General features: G+C 49.8%; 1 protein-coding gene and 1 long non-coding RNA gene across 12 annotated transcripts in view; one reads left to right on the top strand and one right to left on the bottom strand.

The window, feature by feature from the left end:
• The window catches only part of TBC1D5 (TBC1 domain family member 5), a 533,248-nt gene extending 519,089 nt beyond the window's left edge, over positions 1-14,159 (top strand). For all 11 annotated transcript variants that reach the window (XM_019435515.2, XM_019435530.2, XM_019435508.2 and 8 more), the window contains 3 exons: positions 3,325-3,404; positions 4,228-4,383; positions 10,080-14,159. In XM_019435515.2, the coding sequence (XP_019291060.2) occupies positions 3,325-3,404; positions 4,228-4,383; positions 10,080-10,382 (539 nt within the window). In that variant the 3' untranslated portion in view covers positions 10,383-14,159. The remainder of the gene's footprint in view (positions 1-3,324; positions 3,405-4,227; positions 4,384-10,079) is intronic.
• Positions 14,160-16,762: 2,603 nt separating this feature from the next.
• Positions 16,763-18,122, bottom strand: LOC109258639 (uncharacterized). Its single transcript, XR_008422602.1, has 3 exons — positions 18,016-18,122; positions 17,616-17,745; positions 16,763-17,020 (listed from the first exon to the last, which is right to left on the bottom strand). It is a non-coding gene; the product is annotated as an uncharacterized LOC109258639 (long non-coding RNA).
• Between the last annotated feature and the right edge of the window lie 8,582 nt (positions 18,123-26,704).

Raw genomic sequence — 26,704 nt, 5'->3', positions numbered from 1 at the left:
GGACTTACACCTCATTGGCCAAAGCTGTGTCACATGACCCACCTCGGCTGTGAGGGAAGGGGCGCAGGGTGCTGCCCTGGGTGTGATCTGGTGAGGATCTTGGTGAGGAAGGAGTAGAGGGTGGGGCTGGGGGGGTGGCCCACACACAGCTCTGCCACCTCTAGACCCAGGAGATGGTACCGTAGGGGGCACCTAGGCTTGTTGGCTGTTCCTGCTTTTAAGCAAGCAAGAGCACATGGGATAGAGTGGCCTTTAGATCATGGGGCATCATTGCCACTTAGACCTGCAATGAAAAACAAGGGGCCTGTCCTCTTCCACCTTCACCGCCACTCCCCTCTTCAGCCTGCCCACTGCGAACACCACCACCACGCAGTTGTATGGGTTTGTGGCGTCCAGGAGGGCACATTGGGAGGACTTGCCTCCTGAGATTTTCAGGCAATATGGCCAGTATGATTTTGTAAGATGTCAGGTAGATACCACTACTTCTGTACTGGGGTGATAGATCATATATTTAAACTCGGGGGTACAGAAACCTCACTCTGGAGGTCCGTCCCCACCAGTGGCAGAGTCCAAGGCTTAAGTCTGCCACTTAAAGGCAACTTTGTCTCTTACAAGTTAGCCATCTCAGCTGAACAAATGCCCCCAGTTAGAGTGTCTCCGCTTTGTCTCTTCTCCCTGCCAGGATGATGTCAGGGCTCTAGGATGGCTCACGTGTCTCTTTGGTCTTTGAGGAAGGATCTCTGGGTGCCCTCTGGGTCTTTGCTCGCCTCTAAGGAGATATCTGTTCCTGCATAGTTACCGGCCTCTGTCCCCACTGGAACCATTGACTGATTGCCCTGCTAGCCTATAGCCTATGACCCTAAAGGCCTTCGGCTGTGTTGCCGCTGACCATGGGCCCCACATTACACTGGAGGCAGGAGCCGGGCATTTTGGCCAAACCTTTTGATTCAGGATATGTTCCACAGAAGACCGTCAAAGGGGCAGGCAGGAGCTGAAGATCGAGCTGGGGCAGCAGGATACATCACATTTGCTTTCTGCACGTTTCCTCTTATCATGGTCCCCTGATCTGGCCTCCAGTGGCCTCCTCTCCAAGAAGCCTCCCGTGCTTCTTCCAGATGTCCAGATATCCCTGCATCCATTGGCTGAGCTTCCTCCCAGGGCCCCGGAGTTATTCCCCTGCTGCCCCTGCTTGCACAGCAGGAGCTGGGACATCTGCCCCACACTGCGGCTCAGTGTGCAGAGCTCACCGCCCCACCAAACTACGCAGCTGCTACGTGCAGCCCGCAGACCCTGAGACCTCTGCCTGAAAACCATGGCATTCGTAAAAACAGAAGTGACCATATTCAATCCCCTGACAGACCTACATAACTGCTTCTTGTCAGCTTCCTGCCGTTGGTTGTCGTTGATGTCTTGTGGAGTGGATTCTGCATTGTTTTTCTGTTGAGAGAGAACAAATTGTTACAGGCTTTTAAGGAAACCAGAAACATTCACTCTCTAATTATATCTATTATTCCATTCCCATTCATCTTGCTTTCTTGTTTTGAAGCAGGCCTTTATATGAGCCAGAAACTACAGTCACGTTTTCTGCATAAATAAAAGCTGCTGTTTTTCTGCTGCGGTGTGTGAGAGGACTTGTCAGCATGGGTTAGAGAGTTATTCCTATTGAAGATTCTAACAGACTGTCAGGCTGGGCCCATGTTGACGGTATCAGTCATTGCCTTTTCCCTTAACTGGAAATATTTTTGGAAATATTTAGCATAGCAGTGTTTTGAAATGCAAGTTCCAAGAATGTTTTCCCACGTTTGTTCAGTCAGTCAGTCAGGACTTACACTGTACCTGAAAGGTAGGTCTCATGCCAAGGGCCGAGAGGATAGCCCTGAACAAGACAGTCTTGGGGCTTGTATTCTGTTGGGGGAGGTGGACAATAGACACGCCAGCAAATGCATGTGAGAATGCCAGATGGTGACAGGTGCTTCGTGAAAGTACAGGAAAAGAGATGATGTGGCAGCGCCCAGAGGCTCTGTGACCCGGGCTCCCTTAGTTTGGATGGGCAGGAAGGCTGCTCTGAAGAGGCATCATGGGACCCGAGTTGAACAGTGAGGAAGAGCTGGTCTGCACGGATGTGGGCCCAGCCCCCCAGGGCCAAGAGAGCAGTGTGCCGGCCCTGCCTCCGCTAGCAGTGGGGCAGGGGCAGGCCGGCAGGGAGTGATACACAGCTCTGGTGGCCGTAGGGGGCCAGGCATACAACTGAGGAGTCTCGAGTCGAGACTGAGACCACTCTACTGAGTGAGTGACTAAGCATGGGCCTTGTAGGCCCGTGCATATAAGTAGGTGTGATTTAAGGCCACAAAATAAGCAAGGAGATGTTAGTGGAGGGTAAGCCTACTTATTGTCATGATTCTCCGATTGGTGTGCATATTGGTATCCTCTTTAAAGTGTGTTTTAGTTGCCCTTCACCCCACACATTCTCCTGCCTAGCCCTGGTCGGGGGGAAGGTGTGGGGGGGCTCTTCCTCCTCCCCTGAGCTCTCCTGAGAACCCCGGCTCAGTCAGGCCCACCAGCAACAGGGCCGTGTGCGTCCCTTAGGCGTGTCGTGGGGGAGCCCCGAGGCCCGCTGCATGTTGACCGTGCAGCTCAGTGCGATGCTGAGCCTGGCGGTCACGGCTGACTTGCTGGATCCCCCCAATCCGGCCTGGGTGAAGGACGTCTCACACGGAGGGTGAGCCTCCTAGAGGACGTAGAGAAGTAGCTCCTGTGAAGACCCCGGGTGAAGTCAGGCAGACTCCATAGGCAGTGATGTCCGATGGCAACCTGTGGTGCCGTGAGTTTGTTCTTTTATTCTTACCATTTTGTTGAGTTTACAACATGCTTTACTGTTTAAATCTTCAAAGACGGTGTCTTTACTGACTTCAGTCACCTGGGAGGACCTGGTCTTCAGAGACAGAGGTGAGTTAACCCGATGGAACCATGAGGCGGTGTAGGAAGCTCAGAATGAAACGCTTCCTCCCAGAGGCTGGATGAATGCTCTAGACTGTTCACATTGTAGGTTAGCAGGAGGTGCCCTGGTCTCTCTGCAGAAGTGAAGACACATTTGTCATCATAAGAACACATTTGTGTCTCGTCGGTGGGAAGGCTGTGCTCTCCGGGCTCGGAGCTCCCCTCTGCTCTCCCCCACACCTGCCTCATCTGCACTTTGGCAGAGCGTCCTTGGTGGAAATACTTACTATGAGATTGGACAGAAACATTTCCAAGCAAGTAATGATGTGGCAGCAGATAAGTTATACTCAGGGCATTAGTTATAAAATATCATTCTTCTATTTTCAGTAAATATTCAAGATGTGATATTACAAGAAAATTTGGAAAAAGAAGATCAAATTCTGGTTTCTCTGGCAGGATTAAAACAGGTATGTCCATTGATCTGACTTTGTGTCCCGCTGGCCATCTTTCAGTGCTTGTTGGGGAGGGTATCCTGTGGAGGGTGGACCATGCACGTATTAGAGCCAACATCCCCCCAGCCCCTCATTTCCTCCCAGACAGAGCCCATCCTGAACCGCCACCTTTTTACGCCTCGTGCTCCCACGAGTGATTATGTCTGACTGGCTTGTAGCCCAAGCTACTTTTCCACTCTCACCCTTGCTTCTTCCTCGTACCAAAGCCATTCAGTTGGTTCCTCACCCAGAGCTGGTGTTGCCTGGTCTGGCAGCATGTTCACTTGTTTACCCATAAACACATGCTGTCCTCGGAGCACAAGCCACCCACGGCAGGCCTCAGACCCACAAGGACCACACTCACCCAACCTTTGGAGGGCTGAGTGGAACGTACGCGTTAATGAAAAGAGCGTGCTGCTCTCAGAGCCGTCTGCCTGTGTTATTAACAGTTCAGCTGGGGTGTAGTCACTTGAGTAGCTAAGGGCCGTTCAGTGGGGCTGAGTGTGTAGGCAAATGGCACTTCCTGCTCTAAGATAACTGCCCAGGATGTGACACCCATGTCTGACCCCATGAGAGCCTGGCCATTAAGACTCGGAAATTTTCCTTGGTCATTAATAAGTCCATGGCTTTGATACAGTTGGATTTTTTCCTGTTATTCCTTTCTTGTGGTAATATATTCATCATCCTATTAAAAAATGGCCCATGATAAGTCTAGTTTAAAGGTATTAGAGGTTTAGCTAGCATTTCAAAACAAACTCATTCACCTTTTTCATTTATTTTCTTCTTTTTTGAAAAATAGATCAAAGACATTCTAAAAGGTTCCCTGCGTTTCAACCAGAGTCAGCTGGAAGCTGAGGAGAATGAGCAGATCACCATCTCAGATGATCACTACTGCTCCAGTGGCCAGGGCCAAGGCCAAGGCCAGAGCGACCAAACACCTGGGGCCACCAAGCAGGTATAAGAGCTCCGATGAACTGTGTCACATGAACTTGATGGGGGCACATTCACGAGAGTTCTTCAAAGCAAGGAATAATGAAAACTTTGCCAAAGTCATTTCAAATTACCGTGTGTGAAGTTCAGCTGTCAAATACCACGGGTGGCCTGAGCCAGAAGTGCTGTATACAGCTGTGCGAGTTACATACCCTAGTGCCCTACGGGGTACCGTTCACAATGATAACAATTAGGCTGTTATCTCCCAGAGTTGTTCAGTATACAACCTACATGCCTGTATGCAGCAGCTTTGGCCTGAACCTCCTACCAGTCCTATTGTGTGACATTAGAAAGCCAGATCTCTGCCTCAGCTATTGGTTACCTCTAGCTGACGCCCCAATTCCCCGTTAGCACAGGAAGTGCTGTTCATTCTTTCCCAGTGCTCTCCTGAGTGTACTTCAGTTGGCTAGACCTTTTTTTTGCCTTCGTGGAGGAGGGCTTCTCATTGATGTCCATCCTCTGAGGGAGAGAGGTCAGCGGAGTCTTCCTGTAAAGGATCAGCTCATTAATATTTTAGGAGTTATAGGCCACATGTGGTCTATGTCACGTATTTGTTTTTGTATTTGGTGTGTTTGTTTCTTTGTTTTTACAACCTTTAAAAATGTATAAGCGATTCTCAGCTTGAGAGCCATGCAAAAACAGGCCACGGACCAGATTTGGCTTATGGGCCATAGTTTGCTGACCCCTGCTCTCAAGGTGTTGACATACTATATACTTTATTCTAACATAGGAACATAGAATTTTCCAGTGAGAAAGAATCCAAGAAATTCCTCTTGTGCTTAGTCCTGTCTGCTTATTTTACCAGTGAGAAAATGAAGGCCTCAGAGGCACATAGGCTCAACAGGCATCACGTTTCCAGAACTCCTGTTCCAATCCAGTAGGCTCCTAGCTCCACCATGCTTCCTCACTATACTTTCTCTGACAGGACTAAAAATCCCTAATAATACACTGTTTCATGGCTTACAAAGTTTCATCTTGAAAAATGAACATTAGCAAAATCTCATCTAAGGCTCTCTCTCAAAACCGAGCATCCAGATACTTACAAATTATTTTTGTGATGAAAAAACCAAAATGATATGTTAGAATGGGAATTTTTTTAGTTTGAAGAGTACTCTTCAAGGAGAGAGAGGCTTGTGTGGTTAATTTCATTCAGCTTTAAAAAGAAGTTTTCGGGGCGCCTGGGTGGCTCAGTCGGTTGGGTGTCCGACTTCAGCTCAGGTCATGATCTCGCGGTCCATGAGTTCGAGCCCCGCGTCGGGCTCTGTGCTGACAGCTCGGAGCCTGGAGCCTGTTTCAGATTCTGTGTCTCCCTCTCTCTCTGACCTTCCCCCATTCATGCTCTGTCTCTCTCTGTCTCAAAAAATGAATAAACGTTAAAAAAAAAAAAAAAAGTTTTCATAGAGCATTTAGTCTGCATTTTTAGCCACATGAATAGAGCATTAACATTGCAAGTTTAATTTGATTAGTTCCTCCAAATTCTCCTTCCCTAAGCAGATGTTTTTCAATAATCATTTCTTCATTCAAATTTTGTTGAGTTTAGGCTCACCCCCCAACTATTTTTAATTGACAATGCTGTTTTAAAATTTAACATGATTTTTTTATTTGAATGTGTAAAAATATTACAGAAAAAGACCTTTCAAAAGCACTAATGAATTTGCTAAATTTAAAGCTTCTTGATTATACTTTGCCATTGTTACTCCCAGTTTTCATTTTGTAAGAACCTACCTGTTACCGCCATTGCCCCAGCAGAACCCATGTGCACACTCAAAGTGAGCCAGCCGTGAGGTGTAGATGGCCCGAAATAGGATATGCCCTTGCTCTGGCAGAGCCACACTCCTGTGCAGCATCCAAGAGACCTGCCTCTGTGTGCGCTTCTAAAACACAGTCAACCCATCCTGTGCCCAGAGACCCCACAGCTGCCTTCTCTGCATCTCTGTTCCTCTGTAGGGTTAAGTGGAAAAGAAGAAAAGTGGGAAAAGGGAAAATAGCAGGGCTTTTCTTCTTTGCTCATTCCTGCCATGGCTTCTTCCCCAAGGATGTTAGCAGTTTATAAAAACAAAAAAAAAAAAAACCCTGTACTCCTGAAAGAGGTTTTATCTGAGGAAGGAAGAATTAGGGAAGCAGTGCTCTCCTCTTGCCTTCACGGGAGGAAAGGCAAGAGAAATCCCAGATGAAGCAACAGGTCGCATAGAGAGCCAAATGTCTGGAGCCTTGTGCCCCAGTGCCCGGGGATCTGGTCTAGATTCATACAGGAACCACCAGGCTGGCAGTCCTGGCCCAGCATCTTTCCTTAGGAACCTGTGTCTCAAGCCTTGGGACGACTGTCAGGGCTTGGAACTGGCAGACTTACTTTCTTACCCTGTGGGGCCAGGGTGGCAGAGGGGGGCTGGCTCTGGACAGGAACGTGTGGGCCAGGTGGGTGTTCTGAAGGCGTTTTCCCTCCTGCCTCCCAAAGGTGAGCTGAGGGCCTGCTCTGCCAAGTGTTCAGGGTGCTCAGGGTATGGGATGTGGCCCCCGCTGATGAGCTTCCAGTTAGAGGGCCAGAGGCCGGGGCAACAGTGTGAGGCGGGCTTTGGAGACATTTTCTGGAGATGTAATCACCACGTCTTGGTGTGCGGTGGGTTGTGCCACAGCTCATTCCTAAGTTGGGAATGAGCTTTGCTTCTTGGTTTAGCACGAAAGTACGTGCAAAGGACAATGCCGAGGGTCAGGCTCACCGCCTTGGGGCAGGTGGCTCAGTGCCCTTCCCCATCAGGAGCTTCAGTAGGGCTTTTCCTTTTTGGAAATGCACGTGCCTCAGTCCCTGCCAGCATGTTGGTTAGTACTGTTCTTTCCATTTGACTCACAGATCTTATCCCCAGCTCTGAAAAGAGCAGATGCAAAATTGTATTCTGTAGAATGGGAAGAGCCACATTCTGCCCCTTCCTCCCAGTCTGTCCTTCACACACTCGTTTGGAAGTTTTTTGGTAAACTTGACTCAACTCTATGGCAGTAGACGGCAGGACCCTGTAGGACTCTAGATTCTTTTCGTCAGCCAGCCCACATCATGTGCCTCACTGGTACTTGGGGCCCCTATTTTTATTTGTATGGTCTATATCTGCATTGTCTAAATACAGTAGCTACTAGCCAGATGTCTATCTAAAATTAAATTTAAACTCATTAAGATTAAATGGCTTTAAGTTAAAAATACAGTTCCTCCGTCACACTAGCCACCTTTTAAGTACTCAATATCCACCTGTGGCTGGGTGCTTCTATATCAGCATAGAAAGAGCACACTTCTCTTGAACAGCTAGTCCACAGTTGGGCTCACCTGCATCCACCATGTTCCTAAACTCAAGGTAAGAAATGAGGCAGGGTGAGGACAGCAGGTCGGGGTCCGGGGGCTGTATATTGTGCTGGTCCTGGCCAGCTTTAGGCAGGACTGACGGGTTGAAACCTCCCATTGTATAGTACATGCTTGTGTTTGGCAAAAAAAAAAAAAAAGAGGATTGTGTAAATGATATAAACAGAACCGGGTAGTAGCAAAGGCTGCTATGGAAATCCAGAAAGAAGGCATCTTTGTGTTTAGAAAAAAGTTCTAGGTAGGAGTCCAGAAGAGTCCAGATCTTTTAATTCGCTTTGTGACAATGGCCAGGCCACCAGGCCTCTGAAATGGGCTTCCTTTTGTGATCTGTAATATAAAGGTGAGGAGGGGTAATAAAAGAAGGTCAGGCCCTGCCAGCTCTGCCGTGCTTTGTCTGAGTCAGTCCATAATTTTTTCTGGGAATGGGAGGCAGGGGGGTAACCCAAGATTAGTAACTTGACTTCACTACTTTCCCAGAAATGTGCCAGATAATTAGAGTGATGGCAGGAACCTCATCTTTACTTCCAGTCACAGGCTTTATAACGTATTTCTCCTCTTCAAAGTCTTGTAATGTATTCACTGTAAGCCAAAGGAGAGTGGGTTGTCATGGTATTTCTGTAGTCACTCTGAAAATAGGGCCTGCTGTACATGCTCTTTTTATTTTCAAACTAAGATGAGCTCTGCCCAGCAGCGTTCCAGCCACAGACCCTACGTGGGGTGAGAGGTCAAGGTTTTCACAGTTTGCAGTGCAGGACAGTGGTCACATGAACAGTGTCCACACTTTGGAGGTAGAAGGTTGAAGCTGAGGTCCCACAGCCCAGCCGGCCCTGCACCCCATGTGCATATATATGCGTGGGAGCACAAGCCCCACTCACGTGTCCCTTCCAGCCTCTCCAAGGGTGGCACCGTCCAACTGGGTACACCTCACAATGGACGGTGTTTCTCTCCCAAACTGCCCTAGTACCAGCTATGATCACATCCCCTTCTACCAGAGTGCCAGGATCTGTGTGTCTCCTCAGTTTTGTAAGAGTTAATGTGTTGATGGAATGGAAACAGCTTTAAACCTTGAGATGAGGAACTTCAAGACCTGTTGTCTCAAGCCCTGTGATCTCAAGGCTAATTTGTTTCTGTTCTCCCAATTAAATATCTTAAAGGTGGACAGAGGGTCAGAGGGTAGAGGCACCTGAGCCATTATTTAGCTACTCACCACCCGCATGTCACCAAGAACATGTAGTTCAGAGAAAGCACAGTCAGTCAAGCCCAGATTTCCCTTGGAAGTGTTGCCAGCTACCTGTCCAGGCTCTGCCCACAGCCCACCGGTGGCCCAGGCCATACTGGTCTGGAGGCCAGAGGATCGGGTGGCACTTCCAGCCACGGCACTGTGCACATGTCGTCAGACCTCAGACCCCCTCCCCAGCCACCACCCACGCTGTGGGAGAGTAGGCGAGGTGGGTGGTCGAGCAGGTGTGGGCACCACACCAGCTTATGTCAGCACTTCTTCCGCCTGGCCAGCTCTGAAACATCCTTGGTCAGGCTGTAGCTTTCCTCACGTCAGGGCGGGCAGGGGCTTCTCTGGGCTTAACCCAAAACCCTTACTCATGTTCATAGATGTCTGCATTTTTAGTCAAAAACAAACGCTACTCATAATTGCTTAAGAAGAAAGGAAAAGCATGGTCAGTAAACCACTTCTGCCTTTCTGCCTTTTGCCATATACTTGGCACTTAACCATTCCTGGTTTTTGTGTTTGCCACCATTGTCCCAGGGGGCCCCTAAGCGCATACCCGGGATGAGCTGGTTATGAGATACATACATTAGGCCCTCCTGAAGCTATTCTTTAAGCCAGTAGTAAAACCGCTCCGGATCTGGGCTTACATTAGGGAGCCAATTCTGTGTGATTCACATCCATGCACGTGATCTCACTGCACGGTGACCACACGCTAGGTCACAGATGCTGTCCTTATCCCCATTTCGCAGATGAGAACATTAAAGCCCGAGGAAGACGAGTGATGCGCACGGCAGGGTGCCACGTGCAGCTGGCAGGGAGTCTGTCTGCAGCCTGCTGGCTGTCTCTTGAGCCGGCCTCTCTCAACTTATCAGGCAGGAGATTTACTCTATTGCCCTGGGAACCCAGCATCCAGCTTCAGGGGAGCTGGCCCCCCGCCACTGGGAAGTACCTGGCCAAACATTGCATCTTTCCAAGGAAGAGCATCGGGCCAGGGACTTGAACTTCCATGAAGTGCTCCCAGGGCTACTACTTAGTTCTCTCATTTCACTGGATTCTTCTCTCATCCACCTCTACTTCTGACTCTGCTTCACAGTCCTCTTCAGAAACACCGGGGCGCACGGACAGAGGGAGCGCAGACGACTTCATCCTGGTCTCCAAAGAAGACGACACGGGCAGCACCAAGGGGTCCTTCTCAGGCCAGGCGCAGCCTCTTCGCACCCTCCGAAGCACCTCTGGGAAAAGCGAGCCCCTGGCCCGCTCCCCTCTGGTGTTCTCTGACCCACTGATGGGCCCAGCCTCAGCTTCCTCCAGCAACCCCAGCTCCAGCCCCGATGAGGACAGCAGCAGCAACAGCAAGGACTCTGGCTTCACTATTGTGAGCCCCCTGGACATCTGACCACAGTGCCCTTGGCTTTCCTTGTAGGGACTGGCCACCCCCCTCAGCGGCCCCAGGGTCTGGCTGAGGCTCCCCCAGCGGAGACCCCTCTGAAACCAACACTTCCTTCCCAGCAGGCCTGTGGCCCTAGCGCAGCCCATCGGAACCCTCCAGGGAGAGGCAGACGGGGCCACAGAGCACACGGACTGATGTTCACCAGAACGTAGACAGGGCTTTCGTGGCCCTTACCTCGTCCCACCCCACCCTTCCTCTGAGGTGGACCTGGGTTAAGTATCCAGGATCATGCTCACTGTCAAAAAAAAGACCAGACCACAATTAGAATCACTTTTCCTCTGTCCTCTTCTCCCCAACTAAGAATTAGGTGTGGCAACTCCTTTAATTATAACTAGAAGAAGGAAGAAGAGTTGGTTTCAAATCTTCCCTCCCTCAGAGCATCAGGCGTAGGAAAATCGATTGATATCAAGAAGGCTTTCTCTCTGGAAATCTGTATCTCAGCGTCTTTCATTCCTCCTTTGGGAAGCCATACAGCAGAGCCAAATACAACAGAATGGACTAGAACTGGTAGGTTCCAGGCCTGGAAAAAACCCATCACTGACCTTTCAGAAAGTTATAGCAATCTTTAGAAACAGGGTCTAAACTTAGGAATCCTATTTCAGTGTGATGGGAGTTAGATTTTTTTCATTTGTTAAAGAGTACATTTCCAGACCTCAGGCCAGATCGACTCTGGCCATCACTGTCCCTCCTCAGACAATTGTACTGCTCCTCTTAGGATCTTTCACAACCAGAAAGCAAGGTCACGTTGAGCCAATCTTTGCTGCACTGATTTCAAAAGTTGTAACAATATTACTTCCTTGAATTGGTAAATGTGACCCTGACTTGTGGGATAAACATCTCTCAGTTTTCTGGTAAAGCCTCTGTAGCTTTGACGCTAGAATACATTTGTCACCTGTCAATTGAGAAGTAAAGGGAAAAACCCAAACTCATTCCCATCCAGAGTCAGGATCTCCCATTGGCCTTAAAGTAGCAGTAACAGGAAACTAGACCTGGAGTCCCTTCTGGGGGAGCAGGGCTTCCCGCAGAACATTCCAGATGTCAGGAAGGTGTGGGATTTCTGCACAGCCCTTCCTTGCTGGGAGCCAAGTGTAGGAGCTGCAGGGCCTGGGTTCGGTTGTGCACTGCATCCCAGGCACCACCGCCGGGGCAGGACCAGGTCTGGCGTGGCTGTGCCTCCCCGGGCTTCAGCACAGGGTGGGGATTTGCGCTTTTCCGTAGGCAGCTTATGGAATCGCGATGGGCAGAAAGCATCACAGGAGCTGTTTGTCTCCTTAAGGAGAAGTCCCTATAGAGGACACTTCCCCTCTCCTGTGCCCAAGCAGGAGTTCTGACAGGAGAGCCACAGTGCCCCTGCCCTGAGGTGACTGGCTCTTAGGGCCTCTGCTCTGAGGATGGCGAGGCCTCTGGGCAGCGGAACCTGTCATGCCCACGAGCGAAAAGCTAAGTTTGAAAGAACACACACCGTGTACATCCTTCCCACTGCTAACCATGTATCTCTCTACAGACAAACGTGATAATGACCTCATTTCCCACGTGCTCTCGCTCTCCAAAAACTAGCAATGACTCGAGAGTCAGCTACTACAGAGAGGGTTCTAAGTAGCTCTAAGATTTGTTCTTAACCTCTAGCAGGAAAATCTCTGAACGCGTGAGCTGGAAGAGGAATGACAACTCTGGTTTCGCTCAGATAACAGGGTTGTTGGGCCTTCCGTGGTCACTCAAAGATACGCTGATGAGCGTCCTGTCTGAGTGGTCTGCCCAGCCCCCTGTGGGGGTGACTGAGTAAGTTACTGTGTGTCGCCTTGAAGACACTTTGTATGCTCCCAAGGTCCCCATGCAGTGAGTGGCCTTGCAGCTGCACCAGGTTGCCATTATTTTCTCTCCGCGGACCTAGTTTGGGGAGCTGTTGGTGTTTTCGGTTCTAAGGTAAGAAGCCTAGAGCCATCCTCGCCAGGGCTCCAGGACAGTGGCTGGAAAGGGCCACAGAGCTGGCTGTCCCCTCGCAGTGGCGGACAGCCGTCTGCTCGTTTCGAGCATTTCCTTGGCCCTGAGAGCTAGAGTCGTGATAGTCCAGTGTCAGTGGGCACACGGGAGCTGCCAGACAGCCAGCACCCTGACAAGGCTCTAGGCTACCTCCCTGCAGTCGCAGACGGCTGGGTGTCTACGAGTCACTGAACACCCCCGGCCCGCCAGCACACCAGGGGCAGGTCCTCCGTTCTGTGCTTCTGTGTCTGTGCTACACGGGAAGCGACGGGGTCCCTCAGAGCTGTTGCTTCTGCGGTCCCCAGTGCGCTGCTCCCCCCTCCGAGGAAGGAGGCACGAGGGGGAGTGGGACGTGGGCAGTGCCACCCTCCACTTTCCATAGATCCATGGGGTTTGAGAATTGTATTACTCTCTCAGTCATTTTAAGTGACTTGTTATTTTTCATAGTCGAGCATTGTTTGCATTTTTATTAGTTACAGTGCTATTAAAAGAATGTGTTCCTTTTTTATTATTTTATCAGGTACTTCTGTTTCATTGCACATTTTTTTAAATCCTGAATATATGAAACCTTTTTATTTTTCTTTAACAAATATAATCAGTGGAACCCTCTCATGTTTTGATTATTAGCAGTTAAATAGATTTTATATTTGTAAAGCTTAGATGAATTCTGTCATCCACTTTTTTAATATGTGTGTCTGTGTTTCATGCATTCCTCTCTGATCAGTTTGGAAATTTGAGTTAAATTTTCTCTCTGTACATTACATATGAGAGCTACAGATTAGAGAAAGAAAGTCATTATGACTTTGCCTTACCTTTTGTATATGCCAAGGGGTCTTATAACACTTTAAACATTTAATTATACTGGATTCTTCTTCCAAAGGTGATCTCCTGCAAATGCTCACTTCTAACTGCAATCTGGTAAGAAGTAATACCACTGCGGAATAAGTGTGACTAAAAATACACCCGAGGCCTCCCTGTGCTTTGCCTTCTCTGCATCTGACAGAGTTCGTTAGTCCTTCGGGTCTGATTGCCCACCGCTAACACGAAGGACTCCTCCACTTTGTCAGAGACGATGAACAAATACAAAACTCAGTGGCAGTTACGTTGTCTCCTAAAGATAGGTAATCTGCCAGAGTTGACTTAAATTTACTATTTTTGTTTTCATTTTATTGTTTCCTTAAGAAGTTGCCTCCAGGGGCTGTTACAGAACCAGTGTTGCGGGGAGCAGGGGAGGGGCGATGCAGGCCCTCCCAGTGGCTGTCCTGTGGAGGCCAGGCCATTCCATCATTCCATCCCCCTCCCCTGCAGGTGCACACCGGTCCCCGCCCCCATGTGTACAGAACAGGGGCTCTGGGGGGCCGTGGGACAGGGAGAGGAGGCCGGGATGGATTAAGGACGGCACCTGGCAAGCCGAGCTTCCTTCTCACGGGCCAAAACCGCTTCCCCACCCCACCCCCCATGTTACTTTCAAAAGCTCTCTTTTTATAGTGTTAAAAAGAAATCTAAAGTTCCTGTAAACAGGCTTGAGACCACTTTGATGTAAAAGTTGTCATAATAGTTTGTCTCACGATGGCACAATTCGTTTGACTTATGGAATATCCTGTTGTGCCATTTATATCCTATTGCTTTGTTCTCATTCATCTTTATGCTGTAACTCATACTGATTTAAGAAATGACTTCTCCTTTTGGCAAAGTGATCCCATTAAATACAGTTATAATAAAAGACTAATGTGAAACTGAGAATGTAGCTTGACTTGTTCTGGGTGGGGGACCAGGGCAAGATGCTGAGCAGGCCTGAGTCACAGGACACCAGTCCAGGACATGGCCAGCAGGGCCCCCAGCCCAGCCTCACCCATGTCACTGCATGAGGCACTTCCCTAGGGCTCACGCCTAACCCTGCCAGTCCCTTCTTCCCCAATTTGGGCCCTGCTAGGCCCGATGCTCCAAGAAGTCATTTAGGGGTGTGGCCCCAACGGCTTGCCCTCCCCTCTGCACGGTCTCCCCTCCACACCAGGTTTGCCCTGGTAGCCTCACTTATGCCCACCTAACACAGGGTTTGATGCAGGGCCACGGTGGGGAGGGCACCCCCAAGTCTTAAACTAGGAAAGGTAAGGGGGATCTTTTTAGCTTAGGTAGAGCCATGAGGCCAGTGATACCTTTGTGCCACTGCCAGAACTTCTGCGTGGGCCCATCCCTGGCCTAGGTCTCTGCCCCAGGCCCAGCCAGCAAGGGACTTTCCCTCCCATGGGTCACAACCTATTCCCCCAAGCAACTTTATTATCCACAGGTTCTGCCATGAAAAAGTTGGAGGGCCCGGCACACTTCTCAGGTGGCTCATGCTGGTGATGGTGACCAGTGACAGCCACGCACGCTGGCATCCCTCGCCGGCCGCCGGGAACAGGGACCCTGTGCGGCAGGTATGATGGGGGCTTCACCCGTATCCTCTGGGAAGACCATTTCTGGGCAGCTGGCTCATCCTCCTGCACTACCTACATCTGTGCCTGAGAACTTTGGGGCCCCATCTCCCGGGAGGGGCTCTGCTCTGGCTGAGGAGTGGTGAGTGCAGGCTGGCGGGGGAGGGAGGCTTCCCTGCAGGGTTGAATCCAGGTGCTGAGTGCCTTCCCCTCCTGACTCCCTTCCCCACTCCTCCTTGGCATTTGCCCCTCCCACTTAAACAAGCCACTCTTCAATCTTCTCTCAGGGCCAGCCCCGGGGAATCGGGGAATCGCACTAACAACACATCCTCCTCCCAGGACCCCTTCTACAGGCAGAAGCCTTGTCCCTGCCTCCCCTGCAGCCAGGGTGATGGGTAAGTGGGAACGGGTTGCAGGTGGTCAAAGGGGGTCCTCTGGCCTCACAGACAGCTGTGCAGAGGAGTCACCAGTCCCACCCAGGGCCGAGGCACCCTCGGACTGCTCCACCAAGTCCCCAACTCCTCCCCGAAATGCGCCATTAGGGGGACCACCGACAGCTTTGTTTTTATTTTGTAACTTGTCTCTGTCAGGCCACATTCTTGACCTCTTAAGGGTATGTGTGTGTCACCAGAAATTTGTGCACTCTGGGAGGCGCATCTGTGGCGAGAAAGGACCCTTCTCACAGAAAGGTGAAGGGCCCGGGAGGCACAGATGGTTGATGCGTGGACCCTGAGCATGCATTCGGCCTCGGCCACTTGTTCCTTCAGCAGGCTCCACACAACACCCTCAAAGCGTCAGGCTGCTTGGATGCCAGGATGCACGGGTTGCCGGGAAACGGGGGAAGAGACACGTGTCTGCCAGGAACGCCAGAAAAGGTTTCGGTACCGAGAGAGCCCAGGGAAGTCCTCTGGCCGGAGAGGCTCCTGAAGGCTCAGAGGTGAGACCAGTGACCTAGGCCCCGCCTGCCATCCTCCTCCAGCGGCGAGGCAGGGACACTCTACTCCCTGCAAATCCCCGCCAGGAGCTAGGATCCGGGGAGGAGGGTGCACGGACAGCACCAAGCAGGATGCGTTTCCCCCAGGCATGTGCTGTAATGTAGGCTTGACGCTCTAGCAGCAGTTCTGGCCAGAAAGCGTACCCAGCTGGGGGACCCCAGCAGACACCTGAGGCCTGAGCTCACGGCAGCCGTTGTTGAGGAAGCGGCCAAACTCTCCTGTGTCTTTCTGTCTCAGAGGGATAAAGAGTTTCGTCACAAGGTGTAACTGAAGGGGGAAAGGGACTGCAGTAGATGTCACATCCCCAGGGGATCTTCCCAGAGGAAGGACAGCTAACAAAGGCCATGCTGTCGAAAGAAGAGCATCGTACGCTGCCCTTCCCCTTGTCCCTCAACATGGGGATCCCCACCTCCTGCCACCTCAGCTTCTGGTCCTAGCCCCGCATCCATCCAGTCAGGAGCCTCTGGTTCCCGCACAGCCTCCCATCCCACAGCTTGGTCAGGCCCTCTTACCCACGCACCTGCACAGCAGAGGCCTCGTCCTCACTCGCTGGGCCTTATTCCTCTGACTTACCGTCCCCCCTCCTTACCTGGAAGCGGATCTGACCCAGGGCTGTCCTCCAAGTGCCCAGGATGAAGGGTGGCCCCTTGTACCACCCACCCTGTCCCCACAGGGCTGTGTGCTAGCCCGCTAACCTTCTTCCTGCTAGGCCCCTTCCTGGCTCAAGGCCTCACATATGCCCTTTTCTCTGTCCAAAACACCTTCCCTTGCTCCCCAGTTTATACCTGGTGGAAGCCAGCTTCAATGGCCGGACCGTTCTGGTGAGTTTCCACCAGACTCCTCCTGCCCGTGGAACTGCTTTCTGGAGGTCGCACTGCTATATTTCACTTTGCCCACTGTGCCAGTTACTATGGCTACCCAAAAAATCACTCAGAAGTTGGCATTAAGTAACCATTTATCATGCCCATGGGTCGTGTGGGTCCGGAATGCAGACAGAACATGGTGAGGATGGTCTGTCACTGGTGCCTCTGATGGAAGACTCGAAGGCTGGGGGCCGGGGTCCTCTGAATTGGCTCACTTAGACGCCTGACAGTTGGTGCCAGGATCATGGGCTATCTGCTGGGATCCCCAAAGTGGCCTCTTCACGTGGCCTGGGCTTCCTTGCAGCACATGCCTCAGTTCCAAGAGCGAGTGTCTGGAGAGAGAGAGAGAGAGAGGAAGAGAGAGAGAGTGAGCACCAAGGGGAAGTCCTGTCACCTTTTATGACCTAGCCTCAGAAGTCACACAGCGTCGCTTCTGCCCCAGTCTTCTCGTTGAGGTAGTCACACGTCCGTCCCGTTTCAAGGGGAAGGGAAATAGATTCCAGTTGTTGAAGTAGGCAACATTCTGGAAGCACGTGTGAGACAGGAAGTGCTATGGCCACATTGGGAGAATACAATCCACCACGCCCATTGACTGGAGGCTTCTTCAGGGTAGCTGGAGCGAGGCCTCAGCCATGCTGCGGTAGTCCAAGGTAGTCCTGCTCCAGCCATACCGAAGAGCTTAAAGGTGCTGTTCAAACCTCTAATGTTTGTAGCTACTCACACCTCTCCTCCAGGAAGCCTTCTGTGATGGTTTTAGGCAGGGCCCCGAAACTTTTTGACACTCTTTCCATCAAGAGCCCCTTGAATCTTTCTTGGCTCTGGGACTTTTTAACCAGTAAAATATGGAGGACATGATGCAGTGACAGTTTCTGGGCCCAGGCCTTAAGAGGACAGACCGCTTCTACTTCCTGTCTTTGGTATACTCACTCTTAGAACCCAGTCATCACGCGGCAAGAAAACCCAAGCGGCCCTGCAGAGAGGCCTGTGTGAAACCAACAGCCAGCGGCCGACTTAGAGTGAGCCGTCTTGGAAGCGGATCCTTCGGTCCCAGTTGACACTGTGGAGCAGAGACAAGGCACACCTGCTGAACTCCTCCCAAATTACACAATCATGAGCAAACAAAACGATTGCTGATTTAAGCCGTTAAGTTTCATGGTAGGTGGTGATGCAGCAATGGGTGACTTTCCCTAACACCCTAACAGGACTCGTCTCCTCCAAACCCCCTCGTCTTGTGACCAGCCCTCCAAGTCCAGAACTTGCATTTCCCTCCTTGAAAAGAGGGTCTGAGCTTTAGCAATTCGTTCACCCATATTTGTAGAGCACTTACTATGTTCTAGGAGCTGGAGACGCACAGTGAACAAGATAGACAAGATCCCTGTCTTCAGGGAGCTCGGGGTCCAGTGCGGGAGACAGGCAAAGCCTTCTTATTCAATGCATTGCTTCTGTGAACAAATGACGGAGATAATTTCAGATGAGAATGACGTGGCAGAGACTCTTCAGGATGGCCGATTCCTTTTCCCCCGGGGCAGGGACACAGCTGGACCACACTTCCCTTGCAGTAACTGCTCTTGGACCACTGGATATGGGTGAAGACGCAGGAGCAGTGTATGGAAGGGGAGGAGGTGAGTAGATGACCCTGGGAGCCCAGAATGCAGGAGTTAGGAGGCCGGGACACCCCTTCACTTTCCCCAGATTATGAGACCCAGCCTGTCCTAGATTTTTCCCAAGCCTCTTTGCTCTCATTCCCACAAACATTACCCGTGGGGAAAGAGCCGGGGCCAGTTCTGACAGACTGGGGGGGAGAGGGAGGCCAGTATCACTCCCAACCAACCCCGTTCAGAGGAGGTTTTAGTGCCACTGGACCCCAATGCCCTGGGCCCTGCCTGTCTTACTTTGTCCTTACTCAAGATGCCAGGGCTCCAGCCCATGTCCAGCCAGTGAAGAAGGTTCTTTGAGTCTGACAAGTGAGCTCTGAGAGCCTCCATTTCCTTATCTGTAATATGATGGGGAGAATGCCAAGCTTGTCCACATGACAGGGGTGCCGCAAATACAATCCAGTCAGTGAAGTGTCAGGTACTGTGCCCAGGTACTGAGCACTTGCATGATTAACTCTTACTCGCAATAACGTCACGGGGCTAGGTGATGGGGAAGGCACAAGCCTTGCGCCCTCCCCCGCTGATCCAGGGTGGCCTCAGCACCTGGGTGACAGGCTCTGCCAGTCTGTGGGATGCATGAACGTGATGGCTGAAGGCTCCTACCTGCCGGTGTCAGCATCAGCACCAGGGCCCGAACTCACTATGTGTTAAAAATGGAGGTGTCGTTCCTGGGCGTATGTGCGTATAATTCAGCTAGTGCTCTCATGGCGGTGGCCAGGCCGCTGCCAGGTTTCTCAGAATCCTGCCACCTCAGAGATTCAGAGAAGCTTAGATTTTCAGAGAAAGTCTGTTGGTACGCCGCAGAGATGTTAACCACAGAGCCTGAGCAGAAGCCAGGTGAGAGTTAGTTCAGCAGGCCAGGCAGAGTTCACCCTTCCTGTCCCCAGCTGTGGGCAGAGGCCCCAAAGCACAGTGTAAATGTCAGATCCATGCCCCTGAGTGTGTGTGGGAGGAGCACTGTCCCAGGAGTCAGCAGCCCAGCAGTCAGCTCTGCCCTGTCCAGCAGTACACAAAGCCCACCCAGGCCACACAGCAACCATCCTCCTGCTTAGGCAGGGTTTGGTCCCAGCTCATTCAGAAGACTTTGGGGAGCCCCTCCCAGTTTCTGACACTTGGCTTCTCCATCGGAAAATGAAAGGGTTACATTAGACCAGGTCCTTTTTTCAAACTTTTCTGACCATAACCCACATTAAGACAAACATTTTACACGTACTACATAGGACAACCTCAAGTGCTGTAACTCACATCCCAAGATGTCAATGGCTTAACACGAGAAAAGTTAATTTCTCACTCACATAATTTCAATGCACTGTTTCCTGCTTTGTGGGTGGCTGTCCTCCACAAAGTGATTCAGGAACCCAGCCACCCTGACCCAGAAGTAAAATGTCACTTTCAATCACATTCCATTAGTGAGGGCAAGTCACCCAGGGGCCCCGCCTAAAGCAAGGGTCTGGAGGTGGTCACTCCAGGAGCCCACCTCCTCCCTCGGGACACACGTACTCTCTGAGAGGGGAGCACGGATCTGGCAGCCAGTCAGCCACCTCTGACACACCCTGGATACACACACACACACTCACCCATGCAACTGAAATAGAAGGTTCATGAAACAAACTTGCTCATCCTGCATGTGATGCTTCCTGATTCTAATACCTTCTACCTTATTTTATTTTATTAGTGCTGGGCATGCCCCACTATTGGATCAGTGCCTACCGTTTACAAATTCAGACGATTACTCAAAGAAACGGCCATAATATTATCCTACTCTGTAGAGTGTATAGAGTTGAATGGCCACATGTCTTGAAGGACTTAATTCAGCCAAGAAGAGGGTTACTTAACACCCTAGCTGCTGCTCAGGGAAAGATGCAATGCAGAAAAGGTGACTTTTAGCCCACTATAGACTCAGATGAACTACTAATCTATCCAAAGAACTGAGGCCTGGTCAAACGTCCAGGAGCAGAAGGCACACCTGGGGGCCCAGGAGGATGGTTTCTAAAGCAAGTTACAGACCGGATTGGAGGAGGCTCCAAGCCTCCTTCTGAGAGGGATTTTGCAAGTTCTTTTCCCAGAATGCAGTTGACTTTGGACAAAATTCCAGCTAGGTGGCAATGATGATGCCCTAGAACAGTGGAGAAGGAGCAGGCATCTTAGCCCCTGCCATGAAATATCCTGGTATTCCCCCCAGACCACCTCTTCTCTCTCTTGCCCCCACCCCCAGGAAATATCTAGTCTGCCTCCATCTCATTGCTGATGCTCCCTGAGCTCTGATGGGTCTGCAAAACAACTTCTGCTCTGGAAGCTCTTTTCTCAGAAACACCTGGGAGAGGGCCCTGTAACTGTGACTCAGCTTATGACGTATATGACCCAAAGTCACACTGGAGACACTGGCCCCTTTCTTTGAAGAGACAAATCAGCCTTCAGTGAGTGACCTAGATCCAATTTCAAAATTTCCAACTAATTTTGGTCAATGTACCATAACTTGTGCAACTGTCCTATTATGAACCGAGAGCAAGGAGCCTCTCCATGGAAAAGGTGTGTGAGGGCAGGAATATGGGATTGTTCAGGCAGTGGATCTGGGTTCAAGAAGGGCCTCTGCCTCCACATAAGCTGTGAGCTCTTGAGCAACATGCACAACTTCTCTCAACCTCCATTTGCTTACCTGGGAATGGGAAACGTTACCTGCCTCCCAGGATATGTGTGAGAAGCAGATGGTTTAAAGTAAGTGAAGGGCAAGACTCATGGTGAGTACCCCGTAGACACTGCCCTGTCCACCCCCAACCTCTGGAAGAGGAAGGGCCACATAACACATTTACTTTCTAGGTGTAGACTTCATTGCCCTTCTGCATGGAAGTGACAAGCCAAACGAGCCCTTTATTAGGAATATATGTGTGGTGGACAGGTGTATTCCGAGGGCCACACACACCCAGCCCAGCCAAGGGACTGACCTTGGGGAACCTGTTGCTACCGTGTATATTCCCTGACAAGTCCAAGTATGACAATTTGTGAATCTGAGAAAGGCGGACTCGGGAGTAGAGGAGGGATGTGATGTGTGCCAAACCAGGAAGAAAGGGTAGCAGGTGGATTTGCCCAAAGAAGCGAAGTGTTGAGCTGGACCTTGGAGTTGACTGGGCGGTTTTGTGGGGAGGTGTTCTAGACACTGGGAGTAGCGGCATACACAGAGTGTGCAGAGGTGAGGCCCCGAGCAGGGAGGCAGCAAAGGAGGTTCTTGGTGGAGTGGGGGCCCTACGCGAGAGACCCCAGCAAGGTCTGAGGACTCCAAGTCCTCTCTGGGACCTTCTCCCCACTCTGGGGTTGTGTTTATTAGAGGTGAAGGCTTCTACAATATCTGTGGTTCAAAGCTCAAATTTAAGGAATCGCCTCAGAATGGCCAGGCTGTCTCAGATGGGAGCCTGGGGAGATTGGCACTGCTGTAGGGAAACGGCATGAGCAAAGGCAGAGAGGCTGGGATAAAAGAAGGAAAGAAAGACAGTCTAGAGAGACATTTCTGGTGTCAGGGAGGAGCATGAGCCGGAAATAAGAAGGATCCGAGTCTCTGCCTTGGCCCTGCTTCTCGCTGGGTAGCCTTGGGCAAGTCACCTCCTCTCTCTGGGCCCCAGTCTTATCTTCTTATTGATGAAATGAGAGGTAGGAACTGCACAGAAATCACCCGTAGGGGCCTAGAGTGGGGACTTCCAGAGCTGAGGGTGTGGGCATGCTCACCATCCCTCCAGATCCTGGAATCTGGGCACGGCACAAATGGCTGCAGATGAAAGAGGGGAGGGTGAGAGGGAATCAGTGCATCAGTGAAGGCCCCACAACCTGTTCCTGGGACAACAGGCTGTTGCCAATAGGGAGAGCAAAGATGTGGAGGAATTATATAACTCATGATTTCTAGTGGGAGTTACAGTGCAATGACTTTGGAAAATAGTTCAGGGGCTTCTAATAAAGTTAAACATACACTTAACCAGCAATCACACCCCTAGGTATTTACTGAAGAAAGATGAAATACACGCCTCACAAAAAGACTTACACATTACCATTCACAACAGCTTTGTTCACTATAGCCCCAAACTGGAAATCACCCAAAAGTCCATCAACGGACAGCAAATGGCAGAACGGCCAGGTGACGGAGAGCCACTCAGCAGTACAAAGGAGTGAGCCTTGGGTACACACAGCATGGATGGGCCTCATGGACATAAGGGTGAGCTACAAAAACCAAACAAGGAGTCCTTACTAGGATTCCATTTAGATAAAGTTCAGGAAAAGACAAAAATGAGTCTATAGTGACGGACCTCAGAGAGTGGTTGCTGCTGGTCAGTGGGGGCGGGGGTTGTCTGGGAAGAGGCCCGAGAAACATTCTGCATTGCGTTCAGTAAATATCTTCCTCTCCCCTCCCTGTCCCCCTTCCCTCCCTCCCTTTCCCTCTTCTCTCTCAATGAAACTGCCTTCTGTCTGCATATAACCAAATATAATTGTGAGTACCCACCAACAGAACATATGCATCTCCTATGGATCTATGGACACGTATTTCTGCATACACATGCATTCAACAAGTATTTCAGACACCATTCTAGGCACCAGGGAAGCAGTAGTGGAAAAAAAACCAGGTCCTTATGGAGGGGATAGTCTAATGTCACTCCCCCACCCCAGCCTCCTCTGGTCTCATAGATGTTACAAATCTGGGTCACTGGTTTGGGTAAATGAAGAGCTCAGAGTCATGGTGAATAATAATTATGTTTATAATAATAATAAGTAATAGGGACACGGCCAACATGGCGGAGAAGTAGGGGGATCTGTACTTCCTGCGTCTCCCAAATAAAGAAGGGCTGAAGCCAAAGGACTTTGAACCCCAAGAGTCTGGGAGGAAAAGAGACTGAATCTACCAAGAAGAAAACGGGACAACTTGAGAGACCATAGGTGAGTGAGGGGAGACAAAACGGGCCATGTAGGCATGGAGGGGACGGATCGCCTTCTGCCGAGAGACAAAGGGAAGAGAAAGAGCGGCTGGGGAAACGTAGGACTGGATCTGGACAAGAGAAAAAACATCACACCTGGACTAAGAAGGATCCCATCTCTAACTGCAGGTTACAGGATCTCTAACTACAGATCCCATCTTCAGACTGGGGTCCGCTGCCCTGTTTGCACACCTGGGGAGGAGGGGAGCCACTCCTGGGTTCCGTGGTAGATCAGGGGCCCAGTCTGCAGCAGGAGAAACCGGGCCCCTCCCCTGAAGGGCTCGGCACAGGACAAAACCAGCTGAGACCTCATATTGGGAGACGCTTCCCCAGTCCTGGGGCGCACGAGCAGGAGTTTAATTCCCAGCCAAGCCTCCGGGGCAAAGGAGTCGGCGGAGCAAGACAGAGAGCCTCGTCTGCGCCCTGGCACAGCGAGGAGGGCTGCAAAGGAGTGATTTGGGACACCATGTCGTGGAGAAGAGACTGGGGGGTCGCCATTTTTCTCCCCACCACCAATAAGGCGGGGCCTCGGGGATCGGTCTGCGGGGCCCACGGTGGAGACAGGACCAGCCTACACCAAACGATGCCCTCCACGCCAGGTAACTGCATATCTACTGGAGCGGGACAGACGCTGTGGAACTATACGGCCTCCTCCTCCAGACCAGCGCCGCTGCATTGCCTGGATTAATTCTAGGTCAATTCTGGATGTATAGATAAATTCTCCCCCCAATTTCTCCTCCTTATCTCTTCCCTCCTCTAGGCTGGTTACTCTGGTTATTGGTTTGTTTAAACAGACATATTTAAACAGACATATTTATTCATACATGTTTTACACCTCCTTCTTTACATTCCTTTCTCTCTCTCTCTCTGGAATAATCAAGCCATATAGTTTCTCTGTCTGGGTAACTTTATGTTCATTTCTTTTTCCCCGCCTCCTTCCTTATTTTCCTTCCTCTCTCTCTGGATTAAGCCTTTTAGTCTCTGTGGCCAGTCAGTGTTTATTTCTTCTTTTTCCCCGCCCCTGTCATTTCTCTCTTTGTATGTGCTCTTCCATAAGCACTGCCTCCACCCTGTTCTTTACTGTGTTTCTGGTTTTTGCTTTTGGATTGTTTTTAGACTTTTGTTTTCTGTTGTTTGTTTGTTTTATTTGCTTGTGTGTTTGCATGTTTTTGTCTCCTGTTTGTTTTCCTTTACAGGGCTACTTCAAGGAACAAATCAAAGCACACCTGACGGAGGGTCCAAAACATCACTACGAGTAGGGAAATGAAATAACCAAAGTCACAACAACAGAGAGCAAGTAACACTCTCCAAAAATCACTTCCTGAAGGGCCAGGCCCTGGACACTGTATGACCCCCCTTTAATATAGGAGTACTCGCAGGTGCAGCACATAACAAGCTTTTAAAACTCATAAGGGACAGAAAACTAGCCAAAATGATGAAATGGAAGAATTCTCCTCCAAAGAAATTCCAGGAAGAAGTGACAGCTAAAGAACTGATCAAAATAGATTTAAGTAGTATAACTGAACAAGAATTTAGAATAATAGTCACAAAATTAATTGCTGGGCTTGAAAAAAAGCATAGAGGACAACAGAGAATCTATTGCTACAGAGATCAAGGGACTAAAAAACAGTCAAGATAAATTTAAAAACGCTATAAATGAGGTGCAAAATAAAATGGAGGTGGCCACAGCTCAGATTGAAGAGGCAGAGAAGAGAATACGTGAATTAGAAGATTAAATTGTGGAAAAAGAGGAAGCTGAGACAAAGATTTAAAAATCCACGATTACAAGGGAGAGTTAGAGAACTAAGTGATTCAATCACACAGAACAATATCCATACCATAGAAATTCCAGAAGAAGAAGAGAAAGGGACTGAAGGTGTACTTGAACAAATCATAGCTGAGAACTTCCCTGATCTGGGGAAGGAAAAAGGCATTGAAATCCAAGAGGCACAGAGAACTTCCTTCAGACATAACTTGAATCAATCTTCTGCATGACATATCATAGTGAAACTGGCAAAATACAGGGATAAAGAGAGAATTCGGAAAGCAGCTAGGGATAAATGGGCCTTAACATAAAAAGGTAGACACATAAGGGTAGTAGCAGACCTCTCTACTGAAACTTGGCAGGCCAGAAAGGAATGGCAAGAAATCTTCAATGTGATGAACAGGGAAAATATGCAGCCAAGAATCCTTTACCCAGAAAACCTGTCATCCAGAATAGAAGAGATCAAGGTCTTCCCAAACAAAAACTGAAGGAATTCATCACCACTAAACCAGCCCTATAAGAGATCCTAAGGGGTCTCTGTGAGTGAAATGTTGCAAGGACCACAAAGTACCAGAGACACCACTACAAGCATGAAACCTACAGATATCACAATGACTCTAAACCCATATCTTTCAATAATAACACTGAATGTGAATGGACTAAATGCTCCAACCAAAAGACACAGGGTATCAGAATGGATAAAAAAACAAGACCCATCTATTTGCTGTCTAACTCATTTTAGACCTGAGGACACCTTCAGATTGAAAGTGAGGGGATGGAGAACTATCTATCATGCTACTGTAAGTCAAAAGAAATCTGGAATAGCCATACTTATATCAGACAAACTAGACTTTAAATTAAAGGCTGTAACAAGAGATGAAGAAGGGCTTTATATAATAATTACAGGGTCTGTCTATCAGGAAGAGCTAACAATTATAAATGTCTATGCACTGAATTCGAAGGACCTAAATATATAAAACAATTACTCACAAACATAAGCAACCTTATTGATAAGAATGTGGTAATTGTGGGGGACTTTAATACTCCACTTACAACAATGGATCATCTAGACACAGGATCAATAAAGAAACAAGGGCCTTGGGGCGCCTGGGTGGCTCAGTCGATTAAGCATCCGACTTCAGCTCAGGTCACGATCTCGCGGTCCGCGAGTTCGAGCCCTGCGTCGGGCTCTGGGCTGATGGCTCAGGGCCTGGAGCCTGCTTCCGATTCTGTGTCTCCTTCTCTCTCTGCCCCTCCCCCGTTCATGCTCTGTCTCTCTCTGTCTCAAAAATAAAATAAAACGTTAAAAAAAAAATTTAAAAAAAAAAAAAAAGAAACAAGGGCCTTGAATGATACACTGGATCAGATGGACTTGACAGATATATTTAGAACTCTGCATCCCAAAGCAACAGAATATACTTTCTTCTCGAGTGCGCATGGAACATTCTCCAAGATAGATCATATACTGGGTCACAAAACAGCCCTTCATAAGTATACAAGAATTGAGATCATACCATGCATACTTTCAGACCACAATGCTATGAAGCTTGAAATCAACCACAGGAAAAAGTCTGGAAAACCTCCAAAAGCATGGAGGTTAAAGAACACCCTACTAAAGAATGAATGGGTCAACCAGGCAATTAG

This window comes from Panthera pardus, unplaced genomic scaffold, assembly GCF_024362965.1.
Source record: "Panthera pardus isolate Hobbes unplaced genomic scaffold, ASM2436296v1 HiC_scaffold_16, whole genome shotgun sequence".
NCBI classification, from domain to species: Eukaryota; Metazoa; Chordata; class Mammalia; order Carnivora; family Felidae; genus Panthera; species Panthera pardus.
This window is presented reverse-complemented; position numbering and strand designations above follow the sequence as displayed.